This window comes from Macrosteles quadrilineatus, unplaced genomic scaffold (assembly GCF_028750875.1).
Source record: "Macrosteles quadrilineatus isolate MER2022 unplaced genomic scaffold, UCM_ALF_1.0 Scaffold_2__2_contigs__length_208266976, whole genome shotgun sequence".
Taxonomy (NCBI): Eukaryota; Metazoa; Arthropoda; class Insecta; order Hemiptera; family Cicadellidae; genus Macrosteles; species Macrosteles quadrilineatus.
Genome location: NW_026542595.1, coordinates 204,936,160 through 204,948,651, shown reverse-complemented (window position 1 = coordinate 204,948,651; position 12,492 = coordinate 204,936,160). Strand labels below are relative to the sequence as shown.

Genomic DNA, 12,492 nt, shown 5'->3' with positions numbered 1-12,492 from the left:
GCTTAAAATCAAAATCCCAAAAAAACCTATTGCAAAGAGTTTTGAAATCACGTTTAGCTAAAGGAAAATTTTAATTTAAATTTAACAAAGCTAGTATCTTAGAGTAAATAAATACAACCAGCTATGTGTTCTAATTTCAGGATAAAGGTGTCCGTTGAAGACGAAGATAAAAGCAGTTCTTTATCATGAAAGTCCAGAAAGGCATGTGCTATCGAAGGTGTTGAAATTAAATGAAATGAAAAATTATTGACTTAGTTTTTGAAAAGTAAGATTATTCTAGAATAAGATTCACTCACTGTATTCTAGAAAAAAAGCATTAATACATTTTAATATTGATTCTAACAATCACACAAAGCATTAAAAGTTCTTCTGCAGCGCTTTGACAAACAATTGTATTTCTACATATAACTTATGTTACTGATTACAACCATATAAAACAAAATTATCACCTTACAATCCATGCAAATGTGGCTAAGGAATTTGAATATTTAATATGACAGAAGATTGGTTTGTTGCATTTTGGTTCCCAGCAGGCTGGGGTCTGCGACAAAGATTCCCAGCTGCGAAGGCCAAAACTCCTGCAAAAATCATAATTTTTTTGTGGAAATGCTGACACAAAACTGGTATTTTATTTACCCTTACTCTGCTGACTAAAAATAAACTCGTTAAATTCTTCCCATCCAAGTAACTAATTAATAAGCAGTATTAACACCCGAAAACTTAATTCCAAAAGTAGTTGAGCTCTCATTTCCTTATTTTCTATATCAAATAGGTTTAATCAACATTTAAAACTTTACTGGATAACATGGATGAACCTATATAGCATATGCAGCATTATGCAGAATCGAGCAAAAGTATTAGCACAAAATAGCTTTGCATTAAAAGTTGTAGCAAAAAGAGTGAATCCGGTTGGTTGCTGGAGAGATTATAACGAGAAAAATATTTACTTACCAAAAAGAAGCAAAAGACATACAGTTGTACAAATCAAATCCAATAAACTTGTATTATTGTTGTGGTCATCTGAAAATGAAATAAATTGTTTTGTGATAACAACGACAACATAAACCTACATGAGCCTAGGTTTTTAGGATTTTTAGTGAGGATAGCAGGCTCACGGTACCTCTGAATGAAAAAGAGTTCAAACTGGTAGGAAACACACAACTTTACATTATACACAGAGCATTCAAATATTTCACCCTCTCGAACAGCATTTTCATCTAAGGAAGGTATGATTTGAAGAGAGTTTTTCAGGTCTGTGAAATATTAAAACTACGCTGTTGCTTTGTGTCAAGTTTGGTCTTTCTTATGCCTATTTGGACTTTTTCTCATTCAGGTGTGTTTGTTATAGTAGTTTAAATAGTAAGTTTTAATAATTAATTTAAACCTATGTTGTAATATTAAAACACCCTAAAGGCCATGTGACACCGACATATGCCGCTCCTGCCGCCGGAGTACCGGGCGCAGATGTTTTTCCTCGAGCCATGTCACACCAAAAGTTTGCGTCCGCAGCGGGAGTTTTGGGATTATTTCATTACAATTTATTTTACATAAGAAACTCATCTTACCTGTTTGGTATGACATGTAAGTTTTCTGGTTTTTAAAGTAGTAAAGTGTTTAAGAAGCATTGAATGGGTTTATTTATTTGTTAGCGTACATAAAAAGTGATCTGTAATTATTTTAAAAATTTAATTTGGACCTTATGTTGGAAGTTTGTACTTGAGAGATGACTGTATTATTTTGTTGTTTTGTTCTTGTGTATTGTATTTGTCTTTTATTTGTGTTTATATTTTATGTAATGATGAATTTGACACCATTCTTGTATATGCAATTTTATATACTAATGAATAAAGATGTTTTGAATTGAATTGAATTGAATTGAATGTTAAATTTACTTTCAAACTGTATTAATCTGTATTATTTTTAAACTTTATAGCTTGGCCATTCGAGATGCCCCTTTGCGCATGCGCCAGACAAAAATCCCGCCGTGGTAGTCAAACAAAATCGCTGAGCACGCCTGCGGGGGCGTGGTAGTGCGGTGTTGTGACTTGGCACATTTGATAGCATGGTTAGCGACTTTTCAAAATTCGCTCCCGCCGCGGGAGCGAGCTCGGTGTGACTTGGCCTTAAACAGTCTTGAGGTGTTCATTATTTTTCATTAACATTTTCAAAACGAGAAGCCACCTAGCAAGGAAGACTAATTTTGGCATATTTGTCAAGAGGGGGTCATCAATCTGGGAAGCTAAGCTACAAGGCTATAACATTAGATTAAGCAATAATACTTGATCTAATGTAAAAGAATACACACACCAGAATGCATATTTTAAGGCAAAGATATAAAATGGCTGGACTAAGATCAGCTGTATTTAAGCCAGGACCATTGAAGCCAAATTTTAGATTCAGAGGTCCCACTTATAGATTGCAGGGTGTTCATCAAATGCCTAGAACAGCCTTTGACATCAACCAATAGTGATGTGTAAAACCACAAACTTCAACCAAGTTCCTTTAGGACTTTTAAAGGAAGTTTTACTCATGTTGTAGCTTTAAATTTGTACTACATCTATTAATTTATTACAAGTGAATAGGCCTACCTCTAAAAATGTTTGAGCTATATTTTCCACCTGTAAAGTGAGAACTGTTTGAGTTACTTTTGTTAATGTTGTTTTCAACGCTTGAAGTATTTGTATCAGCATTTTTAAGCTCTGATGTATGGTTAGCATTCAGATCTTCATTATTTATCTTCAACATGCTCTCCAGGATCAGCAGCACCTCTCTTACTCAGGTTGTGTGAAGGTGACAAGTCATAATCAAAATGTGGTGATTCAGTTACTTGTTGCAGATCTTCCACAGCAAATAGAGCTGACATGATATGTTCTATCAGATTTGAAATCGCTCTTAGGAAGAAATATCTGGTCATCTCACTTTCTACAAACCGCGGATCCATCACATCTTCAAACTTTGGTGTAGTGAACTGCTTGACTGACGTTTCAACTGAGGTGTTTTCATCTGCTTTGAATTGTATTTCACCAATGGGATGATGGGGTGCAAAATTAATTGTGTGGTTTTCGTGAGGAAGTTTGGTAAAGTTTGAGGATGAATCAAATTTCCCCTCAACATTGTTTGCTTTCTCACTAGTTGGAGATATAGTCAACGATGATTTATTCTCGGAAAAGTTATAACCAACGTCTGTTTCAACCTCGTCAAAAAGGTATACTCTTGATTTTTCAAGATGAAACGCCAACACATTGTGGTGGATGAACAAGACAAACAGATTCAACCCTGAAATTTACAAAGTAATACGATTAGCTTGAAAATATTGGCCAATTCAATTTGTTCAAGTAAGTGATGATCAAAGACAATTTTTTTGTTTAGTAGCATTGACTACCTACCGTAAATAGCTAAAGGGGCATACTGTTAGGTTATAGTTATAGTTATAGATAGGTTCTGGGTAATGAATTTAACAAATTACAGAAAAAAAATATTTGCTATCATAAAGATTACTTTGTGGTCCATATGTGGGTTTTTGAACCAAAATCTCTCCCTCTCTCTCACTCACTCTCTCTCTCTCTCTCTCTCTCCCTCTCTCTCTCTCTCTCTCTCTCTCTCTCTCTCTCTCCCTCTCTCTCTCCAGAAGCTTTAAATAGTACAAGATAACCCGTTGCTCAAAATCGAGCAAAACTGAAACTTGTATTAAAAGAATAAACAAAAAACATAAACAGCAAGACCTTAATCAAAGAGTCACTCTAAAATAATTTATATGACTGATTATAGAATATAAAAAATATTATGATGTAAAAATATAAAAGTAATCTACAATATTTAAGTTCACATTCACTCTCATACTGCTTTGGTTATCTCTTACGTATAGTAGGCGGGTGCACTCTATGAACACACAGATGTCAACCACACACTGTAAAGTGAGCTTTTGACCTAATGTAGCTCAATTCCTCTCTTGACGCCAACCATTGCTACTCTTATTCTAGCATTGTTAAAATATTTCTACGATATGTTCTGTTTTAGGCGTGTTTAAATTAAGGGCCCCAACCCAAGTCTCTGGTTGGGAACATAAGAGGGTAAGCAAATGGATCTAACGACAGATCTAGAATGGATACGCGTTTAACATTATTAGTATTGAAAAAAAAAACTATACGATTTATTTGGCCAGGTGGTGCTTATTTGTTTTCAGCTTTAAAAATTGCTGTGACATCTACACAGGTAACACCATTGTAACGAGGGAAGACACTTCTTATGTCTCTTATTATGTATGTAGAATCTCACTTGACTCCTCGGATCTCTCGTCCATACAGAATGTCTGCCAATTTTTTCAAAAATTTGCAAATAAGCATTGTGACCCTAATTTCCGCATATTCTTTCATTGAATTTTTTGTTTGAATTGTGCTTAATTCTCCTTTGGGTTCTAGTGACATTTTTGTACTTGTATGAGTATTCAGGATCATCACCTTCTTGAGGAATTAGAGGGCCTAATCGGTGGTAAAACGTGTCATGAACCTTGAAATTGTCGATATCCCCTGTGGAATTTTCTGATCATGGCAGAACTGAATTAACGAATTTTATCCAAATAATTTCTGGATATAAGTCTCACAGTCTTTTTTTTAGATTGGGAGTTTCCAATAAGATCCTGAAGGTATGGTGAATAGTACAAATGAGGTAAACGAACCTTTCATTTATGGCAACAAAGAGTAAAAACTTAACCGTCTCGGTCAGTCTTTTCTTGCTTAAAATGTAAGCCACTACAATGTAAACATTTAACGTTCATTTGTCCGAGATTGGATATTATTATTATTATTATTATTATTATTATTATTATTATTATTATTTCTTTGTCATGAGAGCCGAAGCCCCCTGACTACATACCCGGTACCTGTCGTGAGACTTACCCGGGCCCCATGATGTAGGCCGAAGCTTACGCATCAACCTTTTGCACATCATGGGCGGATGACTTAAGGTCATCAGGCTCACCGGCTGCCGAAGCAGACCCTTCGGAAAGAGGGTTGCCCCTCAATCCTAACCAGGGTTTCCGGCTACTTGTTTAAGCGTCACTCCACCTGGGTTCCACTAGGTCGGGACCTAGAGGCCCATGGTAGAGCGCCCCGACGCATTTAGTGCAAGTAACACTCGGGACCTATCTAATCCCTGACAGGTAAACCCGCCATCAATAGCCAGAAGGAAGGGGACCGTTAGCACGCTGACGGGGGGAACCCCAACCTCCCATTTACACCACTACCCGATCGAGGCCTTACCCAGTTGCTGGGAAACCAGAGATAACCAGAGCGATAGATCCCCAGATACCCCTGGCGGGCTCGGACCCAGCACCCGATCTACTTCGTTTGCCCGTCAGACCCAACATCACTGCCAGGCCATCAGGGTTTCCCAAAGGAGGCAGGTATAGAAGTGGGACCCACCCGGATGAACCTATCCACCAGAGGTGGCGACACCCTTGACTCAATTGAGGTTCCGGGAAGAACCCCCCACACTCAAGATAACCATACCGTCCGTGCTCAGAGACAGGGATTGGTTTGCATAAGTGCCTACAAACCGTTACCCTCACACTGCGGAAAGTTACGTTGCCCTTGAGTGTCCCCGTGAGCTACGGGTACTTGCCCGTTTTCACCTCCAGGAAAGGTTACTTCCAAAGTCGAGGATTTGCCACACTGAATGCTGGTCGCACACAACAAGCAGGCCGAAGCCCAAAGAACCACAGACACAGGTAGGTTAGAGAATATGATGCACTTCCATCTCTCCTAGAGCTAAACACCCCTCCATCCTGGATAAAGGAATGTCACTGGGACCCAATGCCCAGTCGTCCATGTCTGTGGCCTACTTGAAAATGCCGATACCAACACCGAGCAGTTACCTCCCCTTTGGGGGTCCGAGATTGGATATTATCACAACGGTGGTTCTACCACAATGTATCCGTCAAATGTTCAATTGAGAGGTTTATGCAAGCGGTCATGTCCACGTTCCGGTTCCCTCCAGCCACTCACAGTTCTTCGTCGTACTCGCGGCATTTGATTTTAAATTGAAATGAAATAAGAAATAACAGAAAACGCTATAAAGGAATTGGAATTTTGATACACATTGTAAATTAGATGATAATATGGCAATGCAACAGATATAACTATGCCCTGTGAATAATCGAACTGTAACTACATGATAATCAGTAAAGTACAATGTAAGGTCAATCAATTTAACTATAGTCAAAAAGAATGAAATATTTATTAAATTTTTATTCTTTTTTTCTATGATTTAACTATTACAAACACTTTGTTGTCAAGTATTGCTAGGAAACTCTTGATTATGAACCAGACTTAGTTATAAATTCTAGCTTTGCTCTGGCAGTTTTAAGTCCTGCAGTCTGTGGTTAACCTTAAAAAACTATTTCAAACTACGTCCATATGTTATTTGTAAACAACAGGAAATGAGTTTGATCTAATGTCAACAGATAGCGCCGCCTTCCAAACTTTAGCCCTTAAGTGCACTTAAATGGTGCCCTTTCTTAATATTCTGAGACATATTTGCACATCTACGTGAAAATACCTTTGATTTGACACCTCAAACTTTAAAATCCATCAAGCCATTATTGAGTTATGACTGTGAAAAGAAAACTGCTTGCGTATTAATATATAGATAATAAATGAGAATACGGAGATACTGTATGTAAGTTAATTTGTAAGGAAACTTGGAAATAGTAAGTCATGACAGTTGTTTTTTATTTACTAATTAACACATCTTACATGTTATGTTTTAATGTACATTCACAAAAATAGAGTTGGTTGATATTATTTTAGATGGATCTGAATGATTCACCTATTTTAATCTTAAAGGTTTTGTTGACCAGAGGTAAGATGATTTCTAGCAATAATAATGACTTTAGTGATTTCTAGCTTACATACATTTGATAGCTAATTTTGTAATTGAAGTAAATATTTAACTTACACAAAATTGTTGATTGCAGGCTTATATATTGCACACTCATTTCACAAAATGTATGAGCTCTTCTAAACAATATTATTAATGGTGCTGGAAACATGTGATAAACATATATTTGATGAAAGCAACAATTGAACTTCACAAACCAACTAATCACAATATTGTGTATGTGTGTAACACTAAATCTGGACTATATAAAATGTAACGTGACAAAAAATATATTATACCTGAAATTGAGATATCTATTGCCAGTTTCACTCTTAATTGGTGTCAGTTCTCCATAATGGAGATACTGTACCGCACTTGGTTTGTTTTTAATCTTTGGGACAAAAATATTTAAACAAAATAATTCCGTTTCCAATTCAATAGGATAAAAAACCTACTAAAATAGTCATAAGCACTTCTCCTTTGATCTAGTAGGAGTAGATATTTTCGATCTTGCATGTTAAAGTTGGAAAAAATTGATTAGATGAATTAAAGCCTCCACAGCAGAGTGAGATAACTGATATTTCTGTTGAATTAGAATACTCAATATCTTTAACCAAGCCAAACTGAGGAGAAATAATTAGGCTACTATTTTGTATACTGTAATATAGCATCTTTAATCTCTTACAAAGACTATCACAACAACAAAAACTAATGGAGAAATCTTTTAGATTTTAGCACATTTCTGCATTTAAGTGGCACATTATTGAACTATATAATTTGATTTTGTTGGATAAAAATGGACTTACTTACGGTACAATAAAGTAGGTCCATTAAAGAAGGGATGACTTAACTCAGTATCCAAAAGTCAAAGTCAACACTTTCATGCAAACTACTTTCACAAAATCCGGATAAATAAAATAAAATAATAAAACAATAAAACCGGAGTCTATAAATTGTCTTGCAACGACTGCCCAAGCTTCTACATAGGCCAGACGTCACGATCATTTACCACCCGATTCAAAGAACACCTGCCTAAAATTTCCTCTAAGTCGGCATTTTCCAACCATTTGATTCTTGGGGCTCTGCCCCAGAGGCATTTAAAGTTCACTCAGCAGTATTTTTACATTACGACCATATGGATAATTTTACTCCAATTTTAATGAACCAGCTGTTAATATTAAAATTGTATTCAAAGGTCTACTGAAACTGTCAAAATTAATTAAATGTTTACACATTTTTATTTATGATTTTAAATTGATTCTCCACTGCATGGCAAGTTTTTTATAGTTTCAACAAAATGAGAATTCAAGAAAGATGACCAGAAATTCATTTATTGGTATAAAAGTTCTCGATAATCGGGTTGAAATTTGTGTCATAGATGAGGAGAATGAGAGCTGTGTTGAAGTTTTGGAATAGACTAACTACGGAGTATGTTTCATCTATGGTTTGGTGAAGTAGGTAAATTAATGTCAATTCATGTATTTAAAAAAATGTGTACAGGGTTTTTACTTTGTACACATCTAGTTAGGTCAAACAACGCATCTAAACCTCACTATTTACGTATACAAAACATTCGGAAACACAACAGTGCCATCACATCTCATCGCATTTGCATAATTTGTTACCAAGTCTGGAACCCATGAAATACATGCACAGCTTTATTTGATCGATATGGCCATTGCAAAACTACCCCATAAGTTAAGTTAATCAATTATTTTAGTAATATTGACTTTTTCCGTCAGATGACAGACCAATTATATGAACTCCTTTTCCCATATAGTGAAAGAGGCCTTAACATGAACAAGAAACAAACCTCCTAAAAACGTATGACTCCTGAAAAGCCTTTTGGGCAACCTAAAGCCGACGAAAGGACAGAAAATATTGAATTCATCAACCACGTTTTTAAGGTACACTATCGTCTTACTCATAATTATGTTTCTCCTCCCTAAGATTTTAATAACTTCACTCTATCCATCACAGTTAGCTGAATTTACCTAAAACCTCAAGATTAGCCGTCGATTTCGACGGGATTCACCTAGTTTGATTGAATATGTAACGTCAAGCGCACCTTAAGAGGAATCCCACCTCATAAACTCACACTAATTGTAGTTTTTTATGTTGATCCCAAAAACCTAGGGCTATGTTTGGTCAATGGCATGCCTTTCCTTTACACTAATGTTGTTAAACCTTAACAAAAGGAGTATAAACTTAGAAATATTAACTGGGTAGGGATGCTAATTTAGCGGGTTTGGCCAAGAACTAAGCTTACATCAACACACCTTTATTTGCCTTTTCATATTTGAAGAAGACAATTTCCTAAATTCAATCAGGGAAGTCTTTTTTATCACCATTAACCACAAGACCAAGCTACCTTAATAAACCAGTATTTCTTCACAATCAATTAATTATTATCTGCCTTTAGCAGAGTTAGCCTATGTAGTGATTCGAATGATTTATTGAAAATAACATCAACAAAGGCAAACAAAGACAAACAACAAACTGTTTTTTACACAAAATATATATGGCGTACAGAGATATCTATTCTGACACATAGATAATATATTTCTTAGTTTGTTTAAATATTAGAATAATTTGTTTTATATTATTGAGCTTTTTAGGGACTTATGTCCCTACAAGCCACTAGTTTGATTATATTTATGATCCATACTGTTTCTGTTCTAATATCTGTGGAATAATGCTATCAGCTTTTTCTTTATTTACTGCATTCAAAAGTCACCAGCTGATCATATGTCTTTGTTTATGTGTCAAATACTGCTTCCATAAGGATTACATTGAAACTTTGAGACCCGGGGCGGATTCCTGAGAGACTTTTTTAACGCCATATAGATGTTGGCACTCACCGATATGGTCTTTATCACCATGCAAAATTTGAAAACGATTGATTTAGCGGTCTATGAGGAGTTTGCGTATTACGAAATGCATAAGAGTCGACGTATAAAAGAAAAAAAGAGAAAAAAAATGTTGTATTTCAAAACTAGATTAGATTACAAGAGAGATCAGGAATCAAAAAACTTAAATTCTTTTTGGTCCAAGGCAGGAGGAAAGAGGACAAAAGCTGGAAATTAGTCTACTAATGCATTCAGACACTAGACACAATGTTGTAGGAGAAATTATAAGAAGAAAATCCAATGTCAATGTGGCAGGAAATGGTAAGTTTTAACTGTTTTAAGTTTTAAAATTTACCGTGGTTTTATATAATTTCTCGCTAAAGTATTACATTCTGTAACTTGCTACACGCTCACTAAGTTCAAGTCTTTGCCGCTAAAAGCGCTGCAATGCAATGATCGATTAGTTCTAAGAATCACCGCTACGTCCACTAAGCGCTGACATAATACAACATCCTGCAGATTGCATCATGTTCAGGAGTCTTCAAATTTGGCCGGCAGAAGCGCTGCAGTTCCATTGATCCTGGTAGTTCTATGAATCACCACTGTTATCAATAGCGCTCTATCTTGCCAAAAACACAACGTAGAGAAAATTTTAATGGTTAAGCTAATCATTAATTGAGTGGGGACTTCGGTTACTCTATCGACTCCTCTAATTATATTTAATTGCAAATGTTTCAGTAAATACTCATTATTAAGTAGTAGAGGCACAAACAATATAGAATCCCATAATTTGGTCAATTCTCGGGCCAGTGTTGATTGTCGAATTTAATAAAATTAAAATTACACGGACGAAATTATTATGAAACTTAATTTTGTTGGAATTTGATTAATAACCTAATTCCTAATTAATAGAACATAATTAATTACTGTATGTGCAATTGACACGTGTAGTACATTGTGTCTGAAATATACATTTCCTTAATTTATTCCAGATTACGTTGAAAGTTATACCATATACATCGATGATTGAAACAAATAATAAAGAAAACTGAAATGTTTACCCCCAATAACTTCAGCTAAAATGCCACCTTATAAAGTATCTAAAAATGTTCTTTCATTCGGTTTGGTTAACGAGATCAGTTTCAAATGTAAATGAAATGGGATCATTAGTGTTAAACCCAAATAACATGCATTTGATATAGGAAGATGAGGGTTTTTGTTATTTACACAAACACTAAAGGAGATACGAAGTGTAAATTACAAAGCTGTTAAGGATTTAAAACCTATAAAATGATGTTTTATTTGACATATGTTGCTATTTAAACATTTTGAACAAAGAGCATTTGCTAATTTTCAAAATTTTTTCATAATTTTAAAAACCCGTTACTTGCAGCATGTCACCATATCACAGTAAAGCGAATCTCATAACAAGTAAGAAAATTCAACCGGAGAAGGGCTAAGTGCATTGGAATAGGAAACACAGAGTAGAGTACAGTATTCTTAAAACATATTGATTCTTTCAAAAGAAAAAAACTGCCGCCATTTTGAAACGGAACAAGATAATTCTCCAAAATGTTTGTCTATTAAATACCTTTAAAATTATGTACAACATGACATATGATTACGTTTGAAAAATCCGAGATTCGAAAGTTTTTGTCACACCCATTGAAAAAGTTAATAGTTATTTGTGTAACTAGTGGTGAAAGTGGCACTTTGCTGCACACGAGAGCAATGTTTACGCACGAGCCGCAGGCGAGTGCGGAATGATCTCGAGTGCAGCAAAGGCCTTTTTCACTCGTGTTACACATTATATTTTTCCTACAGTCACTATAAAGTATATAAATAATTAGTCTTTCAAACACCATACAACACGTTTTTAGGTTCAGCTGGCAACACAAATGGTGCCCTAGAGAAAGTAGTACCCGCGGTCCGTATCACTCCGCTATTTTTCCTCGGCAAGAAATGTGCTCCGCGTTTTGAGAATATAGTTCCGTATGTTTTTGTAATTTGAAGTGGTTTCCGCGCCTAAAATAAATGCTTTAAAGGTATTTTCTTGTTTATTAAGATCGTAGGAATGTTTTAAAAACGTTTAAAAGAAAAGTTCAGAAAGTTCAGAAATACCGAAACTATAAACACGAAATGACAGGTTAAATCGTAGTTATAATAGTCAATCAGCTGCTCATAGTATTATTATCTTTAAGTGTTGCCAACCTATTTCCAAGCGTACACGGATTACGTGCATAATAGAACCACGCTGTTTTGTGTTGTTTCGTTGGAATCCTGATGTGCGGCAAAGTATAAACCGTACGGCAAAGTATAAACCGTACGGCAAAGTATAAATATGCAGCAATTAGCAGCTTTCTGTACTATAAACAGTACAAGGAAGCCAACTTTGTCGGGTGACTGTAGGAAAAAATATTTTTATGTTATTCCTTGGGGTTGGGTTTAGCGGAAGCCGTTTTTACGTAATCAATTTGAGACACCTTACGTGGAACATTCTGTATATATTTTTTATTCGATCTTTATAAACATTATCAGTTTTAAAAGGATATTCCAGATCAAACTTAGCATATCAAAATTTCTTTAAAATTTTACCAAATTAAGAACTCAACAAGTATAAGTACAAGTTAAGAAATTGGTCAGTGCTGTACGGTACATTTTACAAAATAAAATCGTTCGTTTTTATGGTTAGCTGTTGTATTGTTTAAATAGCAAACATTTAGAGTAAACCTGGAAAATCTCTAAATAAAAAACTTGTGTGTGAAAA

The 12,492-nt window shown here is 35.3% G+C and overlaps 1 protein-coding gene across 2 annotated transcripts; it reads right to left on the bottom strand.

The window, feature by feature from the left end:
• Positions 1-379: 379 nt before the first annotated feature.
• LOC128985932 (uncharacterized) lies at positions 380-7,022 on the bottom strand. Of its 2 annotated transcripts, none has more exons than XR_008490088.1 (2): positions 6,955-7,022; positions 380-578 (listed from the first exon to the last, which is right to left on the bottom strand). XR_008490088.1 is itself a non-coding variant. In XM_054405924.1 (2 exons), exons 1-2 carry the CDS (start codon positions 6,992-6,994, stop codon positions 2,729-2,731), a joined length of 588 nt encoding a protein of 195 aa, XP_054261899.1. In that variant the 5' UTR covers positions 6,995-7,001; the 3' UTR covers positions 2,614-2,728. The 2 variants fall into 2 exon arrangements, 1 of the variants encoding a protein (XP_054261899.1); XM_054405924.1 differs by lacking the exon at positions 380-578 and adding an exon at positions 2,614-3,276 and having other exon boundaries at positions 6,955-7,001.
• Positions 7,023-12,492: the final 5,470 nt, after the last annotated feature.

Excerpts from the sequence above, each read along its gene's own strand:
- LOC128985932 (XM_054405924.1), bottom strand. The coding sequence starts at position 6,994 with ATGAGTGTGCAATATATAAGCCTGCAATCAACAATTTTGT. Across the intron at positions 3,277-6,954 it reads CCTGCAATCAACAATTTTGT|GGTTGAATCTGTTTGTCTTG; the intron begins GTAAGTTAAATA and ends TGTAAATTTCAG.